Source organism: Typopeltis vanoorti, chromosome 1, assembly GCF_054136105.1.
Source record: "Typopeltis vanoorti isolate ZY-2024b chromosome 1, IOZ_Tvanoo_1.0, whole genome shotgun sequence".
NCBI classification, from domain to species: domain Eukaryota; kingdom Metazoa; phylum Arthropoda; class Arachnida; order Uropygi; family Thelyphonidae; genus Typopeltis; species Typopeltis vanoorti.
The window spans coordinates 134737758-134763602 of record NC_143549.1 but is presented as its reverse complement, the minus strand read 5'-3'; the positions used below and the strand labels follow the sequence as shown (position 1 = coordinate 134763602).

Here is a 25845-nt window from a genome sequence, read left to right as displayed (position 1 = left end):
ACAGAAAGTGCTAGTACAGATTGTGTCGCGAGTGCACGTTTGAAAGAGGATGCCGAGAAAGACAGGCGAAAAAATGTTAAAAAATCAGGAAAAAAGAAAAAGAGCGATTTGACAACCGTAACGGATGTTAAAAGGGACGAAAGTGAGGCAGAAAGAAACGAAATTGAGAGAACGAATGAAAGTAGAAATGGCGTGGTGCAGAAATCGCAAGTAAAAAAAATCGAAAGAATGAATGATAGCGAAAAAAGAATGACTGATGGCGAAAGTTGGACGCATGTTGGAACGAAAGTACTGAACCAAAGAACGATGAATGACAGTAAAAGTGAGAAGAATGATAGCGAAAGTTGGACGCATGTTAGTCCGAAAGTACGGAAACAAAGAAAGATATGTGAGAGTGAAAGTGAGAAGAATGACGGTGAAAGTTGGACGTATGTTGGACCGAAAGTACGGAAACAAAGAAGGATGAATGAGAGGGAAAGTGAGAAGAGAAGGTCGAGAGTTAGAAAGTTAGAAAGATTTAATGATAGAGTGAATGTGTCGCGAGGTTCAGAAGGTGAATTGGATTGGATGAAGCAAGAAATGAAATGGATGCGGAATGAAATTAAGAGAATGCAGGTCAAAACTATTAAAATAAATCATGATGGCATGAAAGAGTTAACAAAAGATGAGCGAGTGGCGTTGTATGGCGACTCCATTATTAAAGGTGTGCTAGAGGATAAAATGCACAAGGTATGTTTTCCAGGCGGTAAAATGAGTAGAGTGATTGAGGCATTGAATATGAGGCGGGAACGAGCAAAAGAGTTAATTGTATTAATTGGTACGAATGATTTGAGAGAGAACAAAGAGCATGTCAAAATGAATGTCAGGAGACTGCTTGGAAAGATAAAGGAGAATAGTGTGACAGGAAGGGTGGTCAGTGTGTTGCCTAGGTATGATTGTGGTGAAATGAGGCGGAGAGCAAGGATTATGAATGATATTCTGGCTGAAATGTGTGAGGGAACGAGCAAAAGAGTTAATTGTATTAATTGGTACGAATGATTTGAGAGAGAACAAAGAGCATGTCAAAATGAATGTCAGGAGACTGCTTGGAAAGATAAAGGAGAATAGTGTGACAGGAAGGGTGGTCAGTGTGTTGCCTAGGTATGATTGTGGTGAAATGAGGCGGAGAGCAAGGATTATGAATGATATTCTGGCTGAAATGTGTGAGGAGATGGGAGTACAGTTTGTTAATGTGTGGAATGAGTTTGAGGGACGAAGTGAGCTGTATGGGAGCGATGGACTGCATTTGAGTGGTTATGGTGTGAGTCGCTTGGAGAGACTGCTGCTGGAAGGTAGAGAAGTGAATAGAGAGAATGAATCAGATCGAGAGGGGAGTGATGTGGAAGAGCAGGAGAGTAAGACAGGAGAGATTGAAGGAGTGGAAATGAATGTGGAAGTGAGTGGTATGAGTATAGATAATGAGAGAATGGGTGTGCAAGAGGAGCAGGGAAACGGGGAGGCTCAGGGTGGACAGGGATACACAGCGTGAGAAAGGTGGATGCTCTAAGAGGAGGTGAGAGAATGTGTAGGCAGGAAAGTAATGGGATGATCAGGGATCAAAAGGAAACAGATGGAATTGCAAAGGGTTCTAAAATGAAGAAGCAGAAAGGGAAATGGCCCCAGTCCAGCATGGAGAGATCACATCGAGTGAGTGGTATCAGTGGAACTAGCTGTAGATCCAGAAATGAGTTGTTGTGTTTGTATACCAATGCTAGAAGTATAAGAAACAAGGCGGATGAAATGGTTGCACTAATTGCGTCTGTGCACCCAGAGATTGTCGGGATAAGTGAGACATGGTTAGATGAGGATGACATCCTGACAGGAATAGAGATGGAAAGGTATGATGTGTTTCGTGAGGATAGAAGGGGTAAAAAGGGAGGGGGAGTGCTATTGATGATAGAGAAAGAGTTATGTCCATACAAGGTAGAGATGCAAGGGGGAAATGGGGCCAGTGGTTTTGAGGCAGTATGGTGTGAGATAGAGGTGAATAGAATCAAATACTTGGTGGGATGTTGTTATAGACCTGGTAATGTGGATGGTGGTGATAGTGAAATGTATGGTCAAATAAGCCAAGCAAATAAGAAAAGGGTGATCATTATGGGTGATTTTAATTATGGCAATATAGACTGGAATGAAGAGATAGCAACTGGAAGTAAAGAAAATGAGTTTCTTGAGTTTTTGAGGGATAACTACCTCAGACAGTATGTAACAGAGGGCACAAGACTTGGATTTGGTCATCTCATCGGAGGATGTAATTATCAATGAGGTATCAAATCATCCACCAATTGGTGAAAGTGACCATGAGGTGATTACTTGGGTGGTTGCCAGCAGTGCAAGGGTATATGTGGAACTACAAGGGGGGTGATTATGAAGAGCTCAGGAGACAGCTTGCAGGTGTAGCATGGAATGAGGAGTTAGCTGGAAAAGAGATCAATGCAGCTTGGGGGATTTTCAAAAAATATTTAGTGGATGCAATGTCTAAATGTATACCACGGGTGAGAAGGTTAAATAAGTTAGGTATGAGATGGATGAATAAAGAGATTAAGCATGCAATACAGAGAAAAAGGGCATTGTGGAGGCAGCATAAGAGAAGTGGAAGTAACCAATTTCATGAGTTCTACAAAGACCAGGCAAGGAGAGTGACTTGGTTGGGGAGAGTAGCTAAAGAGAGGTATGAACAGCAGTTAGCTAATGAAGCTAAAAAGAATCCTAGGGAGTTCTTTCGATATGTAGCCAGCAAAAGAAAGAATGATTATGGAAGGATGACATTGATTGGAGGAAATGGTATAAAGACAGCTGTTGCAGAATGTGTGGTGGAGATACTTAATGAGCAGTTCATAAAGATCTTTCAATCTTGTGAATGTGACTTCATGGAGAGATTAAGAGCAGTTGATGATGGGGAGGAGAGACTGAGTGTAAGTGAGCAAGAGGTGTTCGGGGAGTTGAGTAAATTAGATGTAAATAAGGCTGTGGGACTTGATAATATATCACCGCGTATTCTGAAGGAATGTGCCAGAGAGTTGACACCTGCCTTGACATATTTTTTTAATACGAGTCTTGCACTTGGTCAAGTCCCTAAAGAGTGGAAGGAGGGCAAGATTGTGCCACTTCATAAAGGAGGTGATCGAACTCAAGCATCAAACTATAGGCCTATCTGTGTGTCAGGTGTTGTGGTTAAGTTGTTGGAGAAGCTTGTGAGAACTAGGATCCAGAGTTGGGTTGACAACAATGGTATAATCTTTGATGGACAGCATGGATTTGCTAAAGGGAGGTCGTGTTTTAGTAATCTACTTACTTATTACAATAAAGTGACTGCTTCCTTGGACAGAGGAGAAGGATACACAGTAATATACTTGGATTTCGCAAAAGCTTTTGATAGAGTACCTCATGATAAGTTGACAGTCAAACTAGGGCAGATGGGGTTGGATATTAGATTAGTGCATTGGATTGGAGACTGGCTATCTGATAGGTATCAACAAGTTGTGTATGGGGGTGCAATATCCAGGAAAAGGAAAGTCACTAGTGGAGTGCCTCAGGGATCTGTTTTAGGGCCATTACTATTTAACTTGTATATTAATGATATTGGCGAAGATTTGGATGGAGATATTCAGTTGTTTGCAGATGATGCAAAGTTAGGACGAACCATAAAGAGTAGTGAAGATGTTGTGGCCTTGCAAGAAGACTTGAATAAATTGAGTGATTGGGCAAGCAAATGATGTGAGTTCAATGTTGCAAAATGTAAGGTTTTAAAATTTGGAAAACAAAGATGGGATGCAGAATTTATGCTTGGTGAGAATATATTGTTGGAAGTAGAGGAAATAAGAGATCTGGGAGTGATAGTGGATAAGGATCTAAAATTTAGGGGTCACATCGCCAAAATTGTGAAGACAACACAAAGACTTCTGGGAATGATGAGGAGGACACTGACGTGTAGAAGTAGGGAGATTCTTGTTCCATTGTATAAGGCTTTGATTAGGCCACACATGGACTATTGTGCCCAGATTTGGTCACCTGGTTTTCAGAAGGATGAAGAGATGTTGGAAAGGGTCCAAAGGCGACTGACTAAGGTAGTTTCTGACCTCTGGAATGTCAAGTATGAGGAACGATTGAAAAGATGTAATTTGCAGAGACTAGTGGAGAGAAGGAAGAGGGGAGATATGATAGAGACCTACAAGTTGGTAAGGGGTTGCTATAGGATCAATGGTGGAGAAGTTCTACAGCGAATAGTGGGAGATCAGGGGAGAACCAGAGGTCATCCCTGGAAACTGTATAAAGAGGGTGTGAGTAGGGGAGTGAGAGGCAGGTTTTTTTCGTGCAGAGTTGTGAATGATTGGAATGCCTTGCCTGAGAGTGTGGTGTCTGCAAGGAGTTTGAATGTGTTTAAGACCCGGTATGATGAGATGTGTGTGAGATAAAAGGACCTCCTAGATGAGTCTTTGACTCCATGAGGTCTTGTTTAATAATAATAATAATAATAATAATAATAATGACTGTCAATTTAATGTTGCAAAATGTAAGGTTGTAAAGGTTGCATGCAGTATAGTGAATCATATTGATGTATTGAATTGTAGGAAATTGATGAGGCTAAGACTTGGGGATAATGGTTCACAGAGAGATGAAGTTCAGAGGGCATATTGCAAAAGTTGGTAAAATAGCTAAAAAGATTACTTGGATGTTGAAAAACATGCTAACAAGTAAAGATAAGGCAGTTATTCTTCTTCTTTATTAAGGCCATGATTCAGCAACATCTTGACTACTATGCACGATTTGGTCACCTGGGCTTCTTTGAGGGACCAGGAGGTGGTAGAGAGGAATCAGAGACAAGTGATTAAGATGGTGATAGGTCTGTGGAATACTCCCTACAAGGATAGGTTGAAGGTTTGTGGGTTATAAAGTTTGGTTGATAAGCAGAAAAAGTGGGGACAGGATAGAAACTTTTAAGATGTTAAAGGAGTTTTTATAAAATTGATGCAAATGAAAATTTTCAATATATGACAAATAGCAATAGAACTAGGTGGCCATCTGTGGAAGTTGTGTAAGAGTGTGGTTAGTAAGGGTGTGTGTGGAGCAGATTTTTTGCATGGAGAGTGGTGAGTGGAATGGATTGCTAGAATTGGTTGTCAGTTTATTGACAGTGAATGGATTCAAGTAAAGATATCATAGGATTTTTGTGTATAATGATTAATTAGAGCATATATGTTCTTAAGCTTTTCAAAGTCACGGAACACTTTTGATTATAAGAAAAATTTGGGGAACACTAAAAGCATTGTCATGAAACTAACAAACAATAAACATACCCTGCCTTTTATAAAAATGGAACTTATTTTAATGCGATACTTAAGCTTGTCGGCTTTTGCACGTTTCAGAAATAACAGTCACAGTTGATTTCACGAGGGCAATCAAATTGCCCAATTGATTAATGATACTTTAGTCTATGGTAGCGCATCCATGGAAGGTAGAAATTCTTAACAACGTCTGATTAGCATTATACATTGTCTTCATAGTTCAAACTATGTAGTTCTGCTGTACAATGTACATATGTACAGCAGAACTACATAGTTCAAACTTCATAGTTCAAACTATGTAGTACATAGTTCTGCGAACTATGTACTACATAGTTCGCCTCTATTTTTCCTAGAAAAATAGCGTTGTCAGTATAATTTTTTCAAGATGTTGTATATATGTTTAAAATATGTGATATAGCTATAAGGCTGATATGTGATTCAGTTATTCACTATAAAAGCTGTAGGTCTAATATGTGATACAGCTACCCTCATCTGTTTGTCTATAATTGTAAGTCCTTCATGCCTTTTAGTTTTTATATTGGTTAATATTGAGAAACCGAGCTCACACAAATATGATGTTGAAAACTTTATTCTTGTTGAGAGGCTTATACGCTGGTTAAACATGATAACTATTATTTAAGGAATTGACAGCGTATACTAGAAATATAGATTAAATAAACTTTAATATATACTTTCCGATATTTCGGCGAACGTCACGTTGCCATCTTCTTGGGAACTTACTATAAAGACACGTGCACACAAGTAATAATAACAGCAAATGAGACTGAAGCTAGCGTTTTCCTAAAGTCCTGATGGTGCCCCCTGGCAGGCTATATTGGTAGTTCTTGGCCTTTGGGCTGAAGTTCTTATGATAAAAGTTTCCCAAATTTGGGGCAGTTTCATGCATCCAAATTTGTTGAGGTTTGGCATGTTCCTAAGGGCCGAGGCTGATTCCATGAATAGTCTTTCATACTTGAACTTGCTGCGGTGTATTACTGTGGCTTTCTTCCATCTTATTCTGTGGCGAGTATTCAGAGCGTGGTCTGCAAGCCCAGAGTGGCTGTACTGGTGAAATCGGATGTAATCCTTGTGTTCTGAGATTCTGATATTTGCTGTCCTGCCTGTTTGGCCAAAGTAGGACAGTTTACAGCTGCAAGGGACCTGGTATACACCAGGTAGGTCTAGGGGAAGTGGTTGGTCTTTGGTGGAGCGGATAAGGGATGCCAGTTTTCTATGTGGTCTGTAACAAGTGGTCAAGTCATGTTTTTTTAAGATTTTATTGATTTTTTCCGAGGTGCCTCTGATGTAGGGAATAGTGATGGATTTAGAGTAATCTTTTTTGTGAAGGGGAGGGGGTGGTGGGTTGTGGATAACTGGGTTAAGTATTTTTTGGAGGGGGTAGCCGTTGGCTGAGAAAGTGTCACGGATGTGATTTAGTTCAGTGGTTAGGGCTTGATCATTAGAACAGATTATTTTTGCCCTGTTGAATAATGTTTTAATAACTCTATATTGTTGTGAGGGGGGGGGGAATTGTTGGTGAATGTATCTGCCTGTATGGGTGGGTTTTCTATAAACTGAGAAAACCAAGGTTCCATCAGGTTGGTGGGTGACTAGTGTGTCTAGGAAGGGGAGGTTATTGTTTTCCTCTTTTTCCAGGGTGAATTTGATTCTAGGGTGTTGGTTGTTCAAGTGTGTTAGGAAGGAGAGGAGTGAATCCGGGCCAACGTTGGGGAAACGTATGGTGGTGCCTGTGTAATGAGTGACCCTATTAATGAGCTCTAGAGGAAAGTTATTCAGGCAAATCCTTTAGCAATATTTACACATTGGCCACATGGCCCGGATTCACTCCTCTGACAGCAAATATCAGAATCTCAGAACACAAGGATTACATCCGATTTCACCAGTACAGCCACTCTGGGCTTGCAGACCACGCTCTGGATACTCGCCACAGAATAAGATGGAAGAAAGCCACAGTAATACACCGCAGCAAGTTCAAGTATGAAAGGCTATTCATGGAATCAGCCTCGGCCCTTAGGAACATGCCAAACCTCAACAAATTTGGATGCATGAAACTGCTCCAAATTTGGGAAACTTTTATCAGAAGAACTTCAGCCCAAAGGCCAAGAACTACCAATATAGCCTGCCAGGGGGCCATCAGGACTTTAGGAAAATGCTAGCTTCCTAGCTTCAGTCTCATTTGCTGTTATTATTACTTGTGTGCACGTGTCTTTATAGTAAGTTCCCAAGAAGATGGCAACGTGACGTTCGCCGAAATATCGGAAAGTATATATTAAAGTTTATTTAATCTATATTTCTAGTATACGCTGTCAATTCCTTAAATAATAGTTACGATGTTGAAAACTGTAACAAAATTTTCAGTGCCCTTGTGGAGAGAGCTGGGTATTCGGCATAAACAAAAATATAAAATTCCTCAAGAGTTATTTCAGAGAATTTCATTTTTAGAGTACATTCTGTTGACAAGGTAATGAACTATTCTTCTTGTAATGAAAATTCACAACTCGATGTATTAACTGTGCCAAATGGATTTTGTATCCAGTCATAATTGTGTGTATTTAAGGAAGGAAAGTAGTTTGAAATCTTTTCTTCCAATATTGTTGATTGTTCTGTTATAATGGAAATAATTCCCTCGACATTTTTATTCAGAGTAGCTAATTTCACTCAGAACTGTGTCATGACATCTTTCACCAGCAGAACACTTGTAACCAGTTCGCGAACACAAGTGTTTCGGGGAACACCGGTTAAGAACCACTGAAATAGAGTATCCCATGATGAGTCTCCAGACTTCATGGAGATGCCGTAAAATAATAATAATGTCAATAACATTGGTGGCCAAGGTGCTTTTGCTCATGAGAGAGTTATGAGAGATTTCATATGATGTAGTGTATGTGCACTGTACTTAATTACCCAGGGTGAATGGCTTCTGGCACAAAAGTGAGAATGATGACTTTTTGCATGTTGGAAATGTTTTCTAAGTGAGTGCCAGAAATATGAGAGGGAAGTTGAAAGCAAGAAAACAGTGATAAACTTATAGAGAATTAAAATGATGGAAGGTAATGTGAATGATGTGGTAGTAACGAGAGACATAGTTCCTTTTGTGACATTGAATGACCTGAAAGTTTGTCTTACATGTTTAGTACAGCAGAAAGGAGAATTAAAGGAAAAATTAGTGGGAAGAGTGTGAGAAAGAAGAGAGTATATGGAGGTTCTATGATAAGATTTGTGCATGATATGAATGTGATAAAAGCATATTTTGTTAAGTCGGAGTGAACCAGAATATTAAGGAAAATTATGTTTCACTCAGACTTAACATCGTTATCACTCTCTTAAAAGAGTTAATGATTTATCAGAAATGTAGAAGCACTTGTATAGAAATTTTACCTTTAGTTTTATATCTTAGTGTAAGAATGTATATAATGTACCCGAGCCAGCACTAAGGACAAAAAATGGGAATGGGTCATTTAGAATAACGCATCAATATAGGGGTGGGACTAAGGGATCACTGCATTTCATGTATACTAATGCCAGGAGTATTAGGAACAAGAAGGAAGAATTTTTGGCCTTGATTGGCTCTTCCTGGCCACAGGTTATTGGTATTAGTGAAACATGGCTGACGGAAGATGATATAGTTAGTAGGATAGAATGTGTAGGTTATAGTGTGTTTAGGAGGGACAGAGAGAATAAAATGGGGGGAGGGGTGTAAGGATCTAAGGTGTAAGAATGTATATAATGTACCCGAGCCAGCACTAAGGACAAAAAATGGGAATGGGTCATTTAGAATAACGCATCAATATAGGGGTGGGACTAAGGGATCACTGCATTTCATGTATACTAATGCCAGGAGTATTAGGAACAAGAAGGAAGAATTTTTGGCCTTGATTGGCTCTTCCTGGCCACAGGTTATTGGTATTAGTGAAACATGGCTGACGGAAGATGATATAGTTAGTGGGATAGAATGTGTAGGTTATAGTGTGTTTAGGAGGGACAGAGAGAATAAAATGGGGGGAGGGGTATTATTGATGATAGCTGATGAACTGCAGCCAAGGAGAATTGAAGTTGTATCGCAGGATAGTGAAAGGAGCTCATTTGAGGCTATTTGGTGTGAGATTGAGACTGGCAGAATAAAATATACAGTTGGGTGCTACTATAGACCAGGTGATGGAATAGATGGTGGAGATAGTATGCATAGGGAAATTGATGAAATGAGTGGAAGGAGGGTAATTATTATGGGGGATTTCAACTATGGTAACATTGATTGGAAGGAGGAGAGGACACATGTGAGGAAGGAAAAGGATTTTATTCATTTATTAAGGGATAACTATCTGAGACAGCATGTAATTGAAAATACTAGGGGTGTGAGAGTGCTTGACCTGGTAATAGTATCTGAGAATTTGACTGTAATGAATATGACCATGTTGCCATATATTGGTGAGAGTGATCATAAAGTCTTGACCTGGGAGGTGGTTAAAGGTGTGAAATTTTTGATTAAGACAGGGTATATGTGGAATTACCGTGCTGGCAAGTATGACAAGCTTAGGAGATTGCTTGGATCAGTGCCATGGCATGTACAACTGCAAGGGCGGGACGTCGATAGAGCATGGGAAGTGGTCAAGGAGCATTTACAGGACGTTATGGCTGATTGTATACCTAGGGTCCGAATAGTAAAACAAGTAGGGGTTAAATGGATGAATAACACCATTAAGCTTGAGCTGCAAAAAAAGAAACAACTGTGGAGGGAATTTAAAGAAAGGGGTGACCTGCAGGCACACAAACAGTATAAAGTGCAGGCCAGAAAGGTAACGAGTGTGGTAAAAAAAGCAAAAGCGGATTATGAAAGGAAACTAGCTTTGCAAGCAAAAGAGAATCCCAGACAGTTCTTTCAATATGTTGCAAGCAAGAAAAAAAACTGTACACGACAAAATGATTTTAAGGAATGATGATGGTAAGGAGGTCACTGAATCAGTCGATATAGTGGAGTTACTGAGCACGCACTTTGCAAAAGCATATCATCCAGGTGGTGACATTGAAAAAATGAAGGAACCATTAGTTTATACGGGAATAGTGATGAATGAAGTGGAAGTGACTAGTCTATTACAGAACCTTAATGTGAACACATCTGTGGGATTGGATGATATTCCGGCACGGGTCTTGCGTGAAGCGGCTAATGAATTATCAGTGCCCTTGACCATGTTGTTTAATCTGAGTCTCAGGTCTGGTTTAGTCCCGAATGTGTGGAAAGAGGGGAAAATAGTTTCACTGCATAAAGGAGGATCCAAGACTATGGTTGCAAATTACCGACCGATCAGCATATCAGGAGTCGTTGTCGAGGTCTTGGAGAAAGTAGTCAAGGGAAAAATACAGGAATGGATTGATGAAAACGAGATACAGGGGACAGCATGGCTTTGTGAAGGATAGATCATGCTTCAGTAACTTGCTCAAGTTTTATAACAAGGTGACGGCTGAACTGGATAAGGGAAATGGGTTTACAGTGATATAGCTGGACCTGGCAGAGGCGTTTGACAGGATACCACATGGAATTCTAATCCGTAAACTACAACATATGGGAATGGATATAGGATTGGTGAGATGGATAGGTGGTTGGTTGATGGAGAGATATCAAAGAGTAGTTTATTCAGGAGTAGAGTCCAAAAGACGGCCTGTGACTAGTGGTGTGCCGCAGGGTTCTGTTCTTGGACCACTGCTGTTTAATCTGTTCATTAACGATATAGGGAAGGATCTAAGTGGAACAATTCATTTGTTCACTGATGATGCAAAGTTGGGTAGGGCAATAGTGAATGCAGAAGATGTCAAAGTCTTGCAGGATGACTTAGATAGATTGGAGTTCTGGGCTAAGGAGAATGGATGTCAATTTAATGTGACAAAATGTAAGGTTATGCATTTTGGGGTGAAAAGATTAGCAGCAGTATACCACATTGGTGGAACTGTACTCCAAGAGATTGATGAGGCCAGGGACTTGGGAGTGTTGGTGGATAGGGAGATGAAGTTTATGGGGCACATTGCAAAAGTAGCTAAATCAGCTCATCAACTCACTTGGTTGTTGAAAAATACCTTGATGAGCAGAGACAAGCAAGTTATTGTACCTCTGTACCGAGCCTTGATAAGACCTCATCTTGACTACTGTGCCCAGATTTGGTCACCTCGGTTCCTTCTTGATGGGGAGGAGGTGGAGAGGATCCAGAAGCGAGTAACTAAGATGATAACAGGTCTATGGAATTAACCATATGAAAACAGGTTGAAGATTTGTGGGTTGCAGAAACTAGTTGATAGGCGGAGGAGGGGAGATATGATTGAGACATTCAAATTGCTAAAGGGATTCTATAGCATTAATTCAGAGGATATTTTTGAGATCAGGACTGGTGGTGGGAGAACTAGGGGACACCTATGGAAGCTGGGCAAGAGTGTGGTTAGCAGGGGTGTTAGAGCTGGTTCTTTACTTTTAGAGTGGTAAATGAGTGGAATAAGCTGCCAGAGTCTGTTGTGGGTGCTATGACGGTGAACGAGTTCAAGGCAAGGTATGATAGATACTGTGAGAATGTAATCGCATAGTTGTGTGGACATGATGTTTAGGGCCTCCCTTAATGAGTCTAAGGACTCCTGGTCCTACGTAGATAATAACCAAAATGTGAAATGGCCGACTTCGGAAACACGTAGTGAGAGTTCAGAAACATCTGTTATGTAGCACGGTGCCTCCCCCCCTTCCACCATGGCGCTACGAAAGTTATGAGAGGATTCCGCGAGTGGCGCTTAGTGCCATGTGATGTAGAGAACGTATGACGTAGATATCAGATGACAAATGAGGAAAGTGGCGCGGCATTTAAAAGGAGCGGTAACGCTGTGCACAAGGCTTTTTAGATGTTTTCCTGCTGCTGTATTCTTGTGCCTCGGATGTCCGGCTGGTATGGAGCCTCCACATGGGTTTCCTTTGTTTGAGGAAGTTACGACCGAATGACCAAGGGAACTTACCAGTCGGAAACAAAAGCCCAGCAGATCATGATAGTGGAAAACTACAGAAATCTCCCAATATATAGTAAGAAAAATCGTAAAGAGTATCCAGTAAAGTGTGAAGTGAAGTGGCCAACGTAGGTAGATATCTGACAAGATACTGAAGCAGTTAAAGTAGCATACCAGCAAATTGGTAAGGTGAAAACTTTATGTCTTCTAACTAATGGAATTGAATAAGAAGATTTTATTGTATGTGCTACTAGAGACTCTTTGAACTGTTAAGTGATAGATTTAAGAAAGAAATAGAATATTGTCTCATGAATGTACCTTAAGAGAGAGAGAGATATATACAAGAGTTTTTAATTAGGCCTGTGACATATGTAAATTGAATAAGATTTGTCAGAGAAGATTGTGAATGGAATTTGATATATGTTAAGAATGAGATTTGATCGAGTAGAGTGATACAACGAGACAGTGATAAATGCTATTAATTAGGTTTCTCAGATAAAAATTTATGGAAACGATAAATAACTGTATGTAAGAGTACTAATGCTGTACCTAAACTTTATTGAATGATTAACTCAGTGTTTCAAACTGTATTATATGTATTCTACTTGCAATTAAAATGTTTTGTTTAACTATAAATGTTGTCTTGCCTGTACTTAGATCCTACTGCACTTGCTCATAAAATATAGCGAACCTCGAAAGGCGGGAAAATTATATATTATTAGGTCATGACTGCAAGTTTAAAAATTCTAAATGACAAGAGTGAAACTGGATTCTAACTCCTTGGTCTTACATGTTTAGTATATCCTAGGATTCCGGGTAGCGCAACATTAATAAATAAACTTTCTCTGAATTTGAAAAGGGAGATAGAACCAGTGCTGAGACAAAGAAATAGGCATCCGCCATTTGCATTTCTTTGTCTCGCAGAGCAACAACTTCATTCTCGTCAAGTATTTCGGCTTAAGTAATAAGTATATTGAGATAGAAGTTAAAAGATAAATGATATTAAACGGTGATTTGAATGTAATAAGTAGGAATTATTGAACGAAAGATGCATTAGTGTGATTTATGCTTACAAGAGATAGAAAAGGGCCTTAAAACACAAGGGGATGACACAACAAAATGGCGCAGCCGAAAGGATGTTGATTTAATAACGAGAAATATATAGAAACCATTAAATCAAGTGAGCAAGTTGTAGGTCAAGATAGGTTTTTGAAAATTTTGAGTACAGAATTTTGTAACTGATAAGTCATTATGGGACTCCCTTCTAGTACTGGGATGGACGATATTGAGTTTTTCAGGACAGTAAATCCCCAACAAGTTTCCCCGCAATTCTCGGGAGAGCAGTGGGATGATCCGTTCACGTTTTTTGACTACGTGGAAAATCTTAGGAAGGTAGGTGGATGGTCAGAGCTTCATCTTCTGATTTTGATCCGGAATAATTTGCAAGGAAAGGCCTTAGAGTTCATGCATTCTTTCCCCCCCCCCAAGGGAAACACATGACTATCAGGAGTTTAAGGAAATTCTTATCAATAAGATCACACTGAAGGGTGGGATTCATAAGATAGTGTCGGAAGTATACAAATGTATCCAGGGAAACAATGAAGGGGTATCCAGTTACTTCAACAGGTTATTGTCTATTTCGGGTTCAGGAAGGACATTAAGGTCTGATGAACGTGATAATTTAAGATGGGTAACATTACATAAAATAGGACTGCAAGATGAGCTGAGGGATATAATATTCAAAAAGGGAGCAGATAGTCTTGATGGGTGTCTGAGGGCAGCTTTAAAGAAAGAGAGAATATTAGAGGAATTGAGCATTTCTTCTCAACTCAGAGCTAGGTTAGCAACAGAGTTAGAACTTATGGATTCTGGTCCACCAGCTCTCTCACAACCTAAGAATTCCAACATAAACTCATTAAACAGGGCTGGCTCGAATGAGTACAGGATGTAAACTACCTCTGTGGAATATATTGGTGGGAGGGTACCTCTATCCATGGTGGAAAGGTATGTGCAAGGGATCCAATGCAGGTTTCTCCTGGATACTGGAGCCCAGATTTTGGTTATTCCCATGAAATTAGTGGAAGCTTTCCAAGAATCCACTGTTGATGCCTTCACTAGACTATGTGACCCCGTGAAAATAATGGGGATAGCGCGGGTCGAGCTCTCGTTGGTCATGAAGGCCAAAGTAAAGATTGTTATACCATGCTTTCCCATTGATACCACACATGACATATTCGTACTTCCTGAATTAGTGGACACTGGGAATCAGGTCATACTGGGCCTTGACTTCTTAGAGAAGAACAAGTTCGCATGTGATTTTGGATCTGTGTCTTTGTGTGGGAAGGAGTATAAACTCAACCAAAGTAAGGGAGGTATCAGTGATTCGAATAAGGTTGAAAGGGGGCAAGTGAATGAGTGTAGGGAAGAGATGAGTTCATGGAGAGAGAACCTGATTCGGGATGCTATTAAGCATGCAGGGTCTGTCCTGGAGAAGGATTGTATGGAGGAGTTTTTTGGGAAAATATTCAGCCAGTTTCCCCGAGTTTTCACAGAGGACATCAGTTCTCTCTCTTGCACAGACAGGGTGGAGCATTCTGTCCAGATCATGTCTGATGTGCCCATATACGTTAAGCAGTATCACATACCCCTCAAACACACAGAAGGACTTAAGAAGATGTTGTCGGAGTATGAGAGAGCCGGCATAATTGAAAGATCTAACTCTAGATGGAATAGTCCTTTCATCTTAGTGGAAAAACCCAATGGAGGACTGTGATTTGTTCTGGACTTAAGGGAGATAAATGAGATCACCTAGCAAATATATTTCCCTGTCTGCAGAATAGAGGACCTATTGATCGGACTGGGAGGAGCAAAAATCTTCTCAAAATTAGATTTAAACTCTGGACACTTTCAAATACCCTTGAGGAAGGAGGACAGAAAGTACTTTGCTTTCTCCACGAGGTTGCAAAAGTATCAAATGTGTCAACTCCCTCATGGTGCTAGAAACTCAGCTATGAGCTTCCAGAGTTTAATGAACTCAATTTTATCAAATATGTTGGGGGGGAAGGGGTAATCTGCTTCCGGGACGATCTGTTAGTGTACTCTTCATGCATCAGGGAGCATTGTCGGCTACTAACTGAAGTGATGAACAGGCTAGACGAGGCAAAACTCTCTTTAAAGATTTCAAAAGTGCCAGTTTTTCCTAAAGGAGGTGGAATACTTGGGACACGTGGCGAAAACGAGGGTGGGGTACATCCTACCAAGGAGAATGTGACCGCTATTTTGAATGCAGAGGTTCCATCAACCATTAAGCAAGTCAGGAGGTATTTAGGAATGGTCAATTTTTATAGAAGATTCATTCCTGAATGCTCTAGCTTGATGGATCCTCTGTTCAAGTTAACTAAGAAAGGAAAGAAGTTTGAGTGGGGGGGGAGAGCAACAACGTGCCCACCGACTTCTAAACTGTGCTTTAACTAAATCTCCACTGCTGACCTACCCCAAACTGGGTCAAATAGTCTATCTGTCTGCAGATGCTTCTATGGATACAATTGCTGCTGTGATGGAGCAGAAGGAAGGAGAGCACAATAGGCCAGTAGCTTTCATCAGCCGCAGATTGTCCCCATCAGAGATCAATCACTCTGTAATTGAGAAGGAGGCGCTAGCCATAATTTTCTCTCTCAGAAAGCTCAAGTATATGCTATTAGGCCAACAAGTAGTTTTGAGGTCCGATCACAAGCCTTTGTCCTTCATATCGTCAATAAAGGATAAGAATCAAAGGATCATCCGGTGGGCTTTAGAAATTCAGGAATTTAATGTAGAGATAAGATACATCCCCGGTTCAAAAAATGTAGTGGCTGATTACCTCTCTAGGTCACCTCAAACCAGGATGGAGCAGGCCCAGATCGAGAGGAGGCTCGTACACTAAATGTAGCAGACACAATGAGCAAGGAAGAAGGCACACCTATAGAGCAACAAACATGGAATAAAGCAAAAATCATAGAAGAACAGAAGTGGGATCCATATTGGGGAGTTCTATATGACTTAGTCAAGAGAGGAGAGAAGACACATAATGAGAAGTCCTTTCTTCAAACCTTACATCTTGACCAGGATGGTCTTTTGATGTCAAGGCAAGAGTCCATAGGAAGATGGAGAGATAAAATTGTAGCACCAAGAAGGATGGTTCCTTGGATTCTCCATACGTTTCATGATACTAGCCTTGCAGACCATCAAGGTATACACTCAACCTTGGGCAGAATATGCAGTAGATATTGTTGGAATGGAATGAGTAGGGACATTGAGGCATATATGCTGTCATGTCACATGTGCCAAAAGAAATCAGGTATACGTGGAAAGGCCCCCCCCCTTCAATCGACCCCGACACCTAGTCGCCCATTCGAAGCAGTAGCCATGGATATCGTGGGACCTCTACCGGTCACTAAGAATGGAAACAAATACATCCTGGTGATCGTGGACATGTTCTCACGATATCCAGAAACAGTTGCTATAAAGGATCAAACTGCCCAAACTGTGGCAGATCAATTTTTTAGACTAATCATCTCGAGATATGGGACCCCACAGACTCTCTTAACTGATCAGGGATCTAACTTCAAAGCTGAAATGATGCTGCAACCTTGCAAATTATTGAAGGTGAAGAAGCTATTCACCTCGCCTTACCACCCTCAAGGAATGGCATGTGCGAGAGACTGAACAGAACATTGAAGCTTACCCTTTCCAAGTTGGCAGATGAGCAGGTCACAAACTGGGATGCCCTCCTGGAGCATACCCTGTTCACATGCCGAACCGCTCTTCATACAGCCATAAGGGAGGCCCCGGTGGTGATATTGTATGGATTTGAGCCATCCTTTCCCAGCGAGTTCAGGAATACCCTAGTGAACTCTGGGTTTCCCGACATCGACCTGTATTTGAGGGACCTTGTGAATGACAACAAGGTTGCTTATGACATGGTGATCAGGGCAAGTAAGTCGTGCTCCCAGAGAGCAAGGAATTATGCTAATAGGATAAGAGATTATAAAGATCTGAAACCGGACAACCTCGTCCTTATGGAACGAGGCTCAGTGGGAAAGAAGAGGGGGGGGGGAGTTTAGTAAGAGTGCCTTGGGACCATTTGTAATTCAGGAGAAATTATCCCCTGTTACTTACAAGATCAAGGAAGTCTCAGGTAAGACAAGAACATGGGTGGTTCATTCTGACAGACTGAAGCTCTACAAAATGCGATCGGAAAGTTTGGTCTGTAAGGGTGACTCCGTGGAAAGTATGTGGGGAAAAAGCAGGAGGGTTTTCTAGGAAATATTACAAGTCAGGGCTGAGACTCAGAAAGGGAAGAAAGGAAGGTGAGAGGATCAGGGAGGAAGGGAACGGTGATATCGAAAATGACACCCCCAACAGGTACTATGGACTGAGGAAGTACAATAAGAAGGAAAGCATAGTGGAACAGACCTCACCCAAAATCACTAGGAAGGGAAATCAAGGTGAGAGTGAGGGGGATAATGCCCACTCAATCCAGGTATAACCTCCGACCCCAATACAATGGTAAGGTGGGATGTGAGGCAAGAGTTTATCCTCTGAATGAAAGAAAAGAGGAAGATGATCGCAAGGCCCACACATGGAAGGAATTTGAGGCATCAATTCTCTGTGATGATAAGGAGGTGGGAAAATCCCAATGCCTCTGATTCACAAAAAATTTCTTTGACGAATTACACACAAAAGAAAAAAGTATACCCCCCTCCAGAGAATATGCAGGAATGAACCAAAGAAAAGAAAAAAATTTATCTCTTGCAGAAAAATTTTTTTTGAGGGAGGAAACCTTTGTTAAGCCGGAGTGAACCAGAATTTTAAGGAAAATTATGTTTCACTTGGACTTAACATCGTTATCACTCTCTTAAAAGAGTTAATGATTTATCAGAAATGTAGAAGCACTTGTATAGAAATTTTACCTTTAGTTTTATATCTTATCTTATTTTGTAATGTGAAAGTTCATTATAATTTTGGTGTATAGCTGCTTAGTCTCACATACTATGTAAATAACTAACCATTTGCTGTGTGAGAGATAATAACCAAAATGTGAAATGGCCGACTTCGGAAACATGTAGTGAGAGTACAGATACATCTGTTATGTAGCACGGTGCCTCCCCCCCACTATGACGCTACGAAAGTTATGAGAGGATTCCACGAGCGGTGCTTAGTGCCATGTGACACAACAATTTCCCAGCAGCAGCAGATATCATATATCATTATTGTTAGTGAAACTTTTATTATCCAGAAAGTAAAGAATTGTCTGTTTTGGGAGGCATTGCTGATAATGTGGAAAGACAAGAAGGACGTAATGAGAGGAGATATGAAAGAATTTCTGTAAGAAGTGAAAAAGAAGACTGAGAGAATAAAGATTGTTTATCTGCTGCTACAGTACAAGAGGAGTGAAGAGCCATGATTGCAAATGAGTCAGTGAAGATTGCGCAGTTTTTAGATGTTTGGAGTGAATTTGATTAATGAAAAGTTGTATGACTGATGGATTGCATTTGAATGGTTTAGGAGTTGAATGTCTTGAGAAAGTTTGTTTAGTGAAAAGTTTGAAGTGCAAAATCAAGAAAACTAAATGTATTGAGGGAGTTGGGGAGGTAGGCAAATATGTATCCAACTTCCCCTGTAATAAATGAGCGTGAATACAGAATAATGCCAAGTGTAATATCACAGGTTTTGAATCTGAATGGGTGGTTTATGTAAAGATACTTATGGGTCCAAGAGGAGGTTGAAATTTATATATACAAATGCTAAAAGCATCAAGAATAATGGTGAGTAGTTTTGGGCATTAGTCAGTTCTTGACCCAAAATTATGAAAACCAGTAAGACTAGATTCATGGAAGAATACATAATTATGTAGATCGAATGTAAATGGTATTGTATTTTCCATGAGAATAGATGGAGGGAATAGGATGGAAGAAGGAGATATTAATGCTGATAGTCTAAGAACTGGAACCAACCAAAGCATTGCTTCCATTTTCTTAAACTGTCATCATTAAGGAAGAATTATGGACTGGGAGAGATGATTCATTTGAGGCAATCTGATGTGAGTCACAGACCAGCAAAATATATCTTGTAGAGGGAGCATAGAAACGTGAATACCATGGAATTACAGATTAGTACAGCAAGTTCAGGCTGGGTAATTGTTATTGCAGACATAGATAGAGAGAGAGAAGGGTGCAAATTTGAATGGAAATGAATTCATGCCGTTACTAAGAGATAATTACTCATAACAGCATGTGATGAAGGGGACCTGGGTTTGAGAGTTCTGGATCTGATCATATATATTTGAGGATGTATCTATAACCAAGATAGCCATTCTGCCTCTGATTGAGGGGGAAGTGATCATGCATTTCCTTCCTGGAAAGTTGCTGAGCAGGGAATTCTCAATTAAGAAGGCATATATATATATATAGAACTACAGAGCTAGTGATTATGATAAACCTAGGGGAACAACTTGGAGTAGTGTTAGGGGGATAAGAATCTATAAAGGAAGAATGTCAGTATTGCATGTTAAATGGTTAGGGAGGGCATTTAAGAGAAGCAGTATCAGACATATACACAGTCAAATGGATAAATCATGTGGCACTTAAATGGAGGAATGGCATCAAAAAAGTATTAGCTGGGGAGGGGGAAATGGGAATGGAATATAAAGAAAAACTTGATGAGCATGCTCATGAGCAATACAGAGCACAAGCAGGAAGGGTGCTAGGATGGTCAAACGGGCTTAATCAGATTATGAGAGGAAATTGGCTCATCAGAACAAAGGAAATTATTCTAAAGGGATTTTTTCGATGTAGTAAGTAAAAAAGAATGATTACAGAAGGTGAAATTTAATAAATGCCCACGATAAGAACGTGACAGAAGCAAAAGACTTAGTTAAGTTTACTAAGTGATCACTTTCCAAGGGTTTATCATCTGAGTGGAGATATTTCAGTTACCTGTGTTGTGTTACTGATGTAAGAATAAAGTTGGACAAATTGGAGGTGCTTAGCCTTTTGAGAAATATCAGTGTGAATACAGCTGTGAGAATGACCTGGAATATCAGCCTATGTTTTGTAGGAATGTGCAAACAAACTGGTAGTGTTGTTTTAACTCAACTCTGAGCTCTGAAAAAGTTCTGGTAGAGTGGAAAGAGGGCAAGATAGTTTTGTTACATGAAGGACTCTTAGAGACCAAAGTAACAAATTCCAGACTGATTTGTATCTCTGTATATTGCTGGTTTGAAGAGGTTTGGAAAAGTTGATTAAAGTCAGAATTTGGGAATGGATGGGAAGTAACAAAACTTATTACAAGTTGGAGCAAATGGGAATGGATATAATGTATAGGAGGGTGGCAGGAAGAGATACAAGAGAATAGTATATGGCATAGCAGAATTGGAAAATGAGTGTAATTACCACTTCTGTGTAACTTTTATACTAGTGATATAGGGAATGATTTCTGGAGCAATAGTAAATAATGATAATGTAGAGGTCATTTAGGATATTAAAAAAAAAACTCCAGTTTGGGCCAAGAATAATAGTTATAATTTTATTAGAACAACAGTAGAGTAATACACACTGCATTGATGGTACTGGACTGTACTAAATTAATGAAACTAGTGATTTATAAGGCTTGATATGCTACATCTTAACCACTATTACAGATTAGTTCAATTGCATTTCTTGGTGGGGGGGGGGGAGATAGTGAAGATCCAGAGATCGTGATGGTCCTGGATAGTAATGAGGGATATATGACTGATCTGTGGAAGCCTCCCCAGCATAAAGATAGATCGAAAGTAGAAGTTGCAAATTTAGTTGACAGGTAGAAAAGAGGGGGTATGTATAAACTTAAGGTTACTAATGGGAGAGGAGGTTATAAGATTGATGCAAAAGAAATTTTTATTACTATTTAGAAGTAGGGAAAGAACAAGAGATCACATCTCAAAAGTTAGTGTTGTTAGTAGGTTGCAAAGGCTAGATTTCTTGCTTCGAATATGATGAAAGATGGAATTAGTTGCTAGAGGTGGTTCTGAATGCCTTTACAGTAGTTTAAGGAGAGGTATGTCATTTATTGTATGAATAATGGTTAGTGGGCCTCCTGCAATAAATCTTCAGACCCAATGGAAATGCCTGTATAATAATAGTAATATTGGGAATAGGTTGAATTTGAATATTCTTTTGTTAATAGTGTCAAGTTTGGAAGAAGAAGAACTGTGTAAATTAACTCTGATATGCTGTTCCTTTAAGAGGATTTGATTAGGCTTGCATCATGACCAGATGATGATGGATGCTGATTAAACAATGTCAAATGTAAGGTTTTTTCATTCTGGTTAGAAGAGACTACAGATCATTTATATGAAATTCAAGGAGGTCAAATTCAAGGAATGCATTTCAGATGTGAAAAGTGCAATGGATTACTCTAATGTTGCAATGGCAACAAAAAGTAAAAATAAGAACTCTTGTTTTCAAGCTTTGATATGATTAATCTAGACTACTATGTTCACATTTAGTCCATTTGGTGGTGGCAGCTGGTGTATATTGAAGTGTTGGAAAATGTACAGAGGCAAATAATCAACTCAATATTAAGCTGTTAGCTGAAGGGAATATATATTATAGAATTTATTAAATAGACAGAAGAAACAGGAGATGTGATATGAAATGTAAGTCAATAAAGGAATTTTTTAGGATAGTTGTAGAAGAGATTTTTTTTTTAATATGACAGAAGAAGAGTACGGAAAGCATGTGAGGAATGGGAAAGTGATTTTACTTTGAGTGGTTAGTTCATGGAGTGATTTGCTTGAGGTAATGAATGGCCACTTCATTGGTATAAGAATGAGTTTAGAAGCAGTGATAGATGTGTGTTATGCATACAATGAGTTAAGTGACACTATAGAGGTACATAAGGAACAGTAAGGAATGCTGTTAAATCATAATGGTTAACATTTTTAATGAAATTATGAATTAGGAGAATTTCATCATTTTTTGTCTTCTGTTTGTTAATAAAATCTTATATCTGATATTGACAAAGTAATATGATTTTTTATTGTAGGTGCAGCTTTTGGTCGTCTAGTTGGGGAATGCATGGCAGCTTGGTTTCCAGAAGGGATCAGAATGGGAGATACCATCTTCAAAATCATTCCTGGTGGTTATGCTGTGGTTGGTAGGTTTGTAAAATTAATTTGTATAAGAGTAATATTTTTTCTTTGTTTTACGATGAACTGTAAACATTTAGAAATTGATTTCATCTTGTGTTTGTTGTTCATGTTATGACAACCTTGTGCAGTTATTTTCTTTTGTCTGGTAGAGTGGTGAAACATTTCCCCATTTTCTTGAGTGTTAATTTTTTTCTTGCAAATGCTTTTTTTTTTCATAGCAAAATACCACCAGTTTAATCATTTGTTCATAATTATACTGATTCTGGGTTTGGGTTATAAAGTTTCAGTTTAATGTTAAATTGCAAAAGGATATGTGTTTAGAGCAATGCTGAAAGATAAGTAATTTTTTGAATTTTAATATAATATTAGGTTAATTTGTTGTCATTTTTGGGTTTGTTTGTATTTTATGAGTATGTGATAGATTGAGTTTTTTAGATTTTCATTTAGATTCTAGATCAGGATGCAAAATGGTAAGGCCAAAGAACTAATTGTTGTGCCTGGCCTGAAACTGTATGTAAAGTACATTTATTCATTTCTTTGCAGAAAGTTGGTGCTCAAAGGTATGGATGACAGGTAATACTGTACTTTACTGTACATAATTTTAGAGATAAGCGCATGTCGATAATGCAAATTTCAACATTGCTTGCACAGAATGATATGGTATACAGATTTGCTCTTTTTTTTTTTTTTTTTTTTTAAACAGTAAATTTGAATACAAAAATAAAATTTTATATGCAGCTTTGTTATTTACACCAGACCACCATGGATTCAAAAATCTGTGTAGAAGGTACATACCATAACACAAAAAGCTCACCAAACCTTCCTTTAAATTATTATTATTATTATCTGAGACCTCCAGGGAGTCAAGGACTCATTGAGGGGGGGGAGGGTATAAATCACCCGAACAAGCTATCATACCTTCCCTTAAATTCATTCACAATAGATTGCAATCACTACCCCTAAGGGCCAATTATTTCACTCACTCACTGCTCTCTGGGAGAAAAACCTAGCTCTTATCCCTTTCTTGACTGCAAATAAATGTAACTTCCATGGATGCACCCGTGTTCTCTCCCCACCTTCCATATAATGAAACTTTCATCACTCGATATCCTATAACACCCATTCAAAAGTTTATAGACCTCTGTCATATCACCTCTCTTTCTCCTGTTAACCAGAGTCTGCAATCCATACTCGCACTCTGTCCTGATAATATAAATCCCATAATCTAGATATAATTTTTGTAACTCTTCTTTGCACCCTTTCCGCAGCTTCTTTATCCCCTTGGAACTCAGGAGATTAAATCTGCACACAACAATCCAGGTGTGGTCTTATCAAAGCCTTATAAAGAGTCAAAATGACTTCCTTATCCTACATGTCAAGGTTTGCTTCAACATTGCAGTTATCCTCCGAGTTGTATTTGCAACCTTTGCTATGTGACCTTTGAAGTTTAAATTCCTATCTACTATTCAGTTTGTGTTCACGAGACTCTCAGGCAGTGCATTCGACTCATCAACCAACTCTCCACATGCAAAGAATATGCCCCTTACTCCCTTGCATGCACCCTCCTTATAACAGTTTCCAAAGATGGCCTTTCTTTCCACATTAACCTTGTAACAATCCCTTACCAACTTATGTCTCAATCATATCTCCCTTTCTCCTCCTCCAATATTTCATCTTGGAAAAGGAAGAGTTTTAAAATTTCTAGTAGGATGGGGAAAGATTGACAGTTTAGAAGTGCATGAGGAGACTGTATTTTGCATAGTAAGTCAAGAAGTAAATAAGGCAGTGGAACTGGAAATAAGATTTTGCCACATGTTTTAAGAGAAGTACTAAGAAACTTACAGCTCCATTGACCTGGCTGTTCAGTGGAAAAGTCCCAAGAAATGGAAGGGCAGGGAGTTAAGATTCTGTCTTTGCATAACGATGGTAGTAAAACAGAGGCATTAAAACATAGACCAATTTGTATTTCTTCTGTAATTGTAAAAATTTTGGAGAAATTACTGAAAGATGATATCCACGATTCAGCAGATGAGAATATTGTTATCTGTGAGGGGTCATCACGGATTTGTTAAGGTATACACCTTGTTTTAGTAATCTGCTTGCCTTTTATAATAAAGTAATGAGAACAGCTGATGAGTAAAGGCATATGCTTCCATTTATTTGGATTTTGTAAAGGCATTTGGCAGGGTGCTATGAAAAGTTGATATTTAATTTGCACCACATGCGGTTAATATCAGATTAATGAATTAGATTGGAAATTGGTTATCATATAGAAATCAGTTGCATATGGAAAGGAGGGAGGGAGGGAGGGAGCAGTATCAAGGAAAAGAAAGATTATAAGTGGCATTGCAGGGCTCAGCTGGAGCCTTTGCTGCTCAATCTTTGTCAGTATTGTAACTGAATTGCAGGAAGATATTCAGTTGTGTGCAGATGATGTGAAGCTTAAGAGTTATTAGTAATAGTGTCAGTATGGTGGCCCTTAATGAGGATTTGAATAAGTTGGATAGATAGACAAATGAGTGGAGATGTCATTTTAATGCAACTAAATGTAAGGTCTTGAAATCTGAGATCCAGCAATGAGAGTGTAAATTATATCGTTTTCTTTTCTTTGACTTTTGTTGTTGTTGTTTCGGGTTTTTGTTATTTCAATTGCTCTATCATAAATGTTTTACTCTACTCACTTATTACTTAATTTCGAAAATTCCTTTATTTAGTCTTATCTTTTATCTTGCTACTCTATTTACCCCAATCCTTAAGTTCTACCTTCGGTATTTCTTCCTTATGCCGGAGATCTCTAGAAATTTATTATTTATTCATGACTGTGCCACTAAAGTTCTCCTAATGGCAGAAGAAGATATTCATACCCCTAGTAGATTCTAATTAATCAGTTATATATCCATTCTTGGCCAAGGTTTGCAGTCATGGCTTCAAATGCATTCTCTAGCTTAACTCACTTCTTATCTTATGGTTCCTGCTTATAGGATCGAATTAAGTTTTTTGGATCAGTGCATTGCAAAAGATAAATCAGACGACACCTTTGTATAATAATAAACAAGCATATTTAATGACTAATTGAATAATTGGTCACAATACATAAAATCAGGGGAGATCGCCCTCAAAAATCTCAGTTTCAATCATGCAATTAAATGTAACACTTAAGATATCCTCTCATAATCGCTCACTTAATTCTCAACAACCAAATTTACGTCACAAATAATTACATTTACATACAGATATTACAGATGCATACAATTACCATATTTCAGTTTCAATTATGCACCTTATATAACTCTCAAGGTAATCTCTCATAACCACTTAATTAAATATTAATAATCACATCAGCAGAATTCTTAACTCCTA

The 25845-nt window shown here is 39.0% G+C and overlaps 1 protein-coding gene across 1 annotated transcript in view; it reads left to right on the top strand.

Annotated features, from left to right (window-relative positions):
- Window positions 1–25845, top strand: part of LOC150110452 (chloride channel protein 2-like) — a 528627-nt gene that overhangs the window by 340174 nt on the left and 162608 nt on the right. The window contains exon 14 of the mRNA XM_090399378.1: window positions 22380–22490. Coding sequence (XP_090255504.1) covers window positions 22380–22490 — 111 coding nt within the window. The remainder of the gene's footprint in view (window positions 1–22379; window positions 22491–25845) is intronic.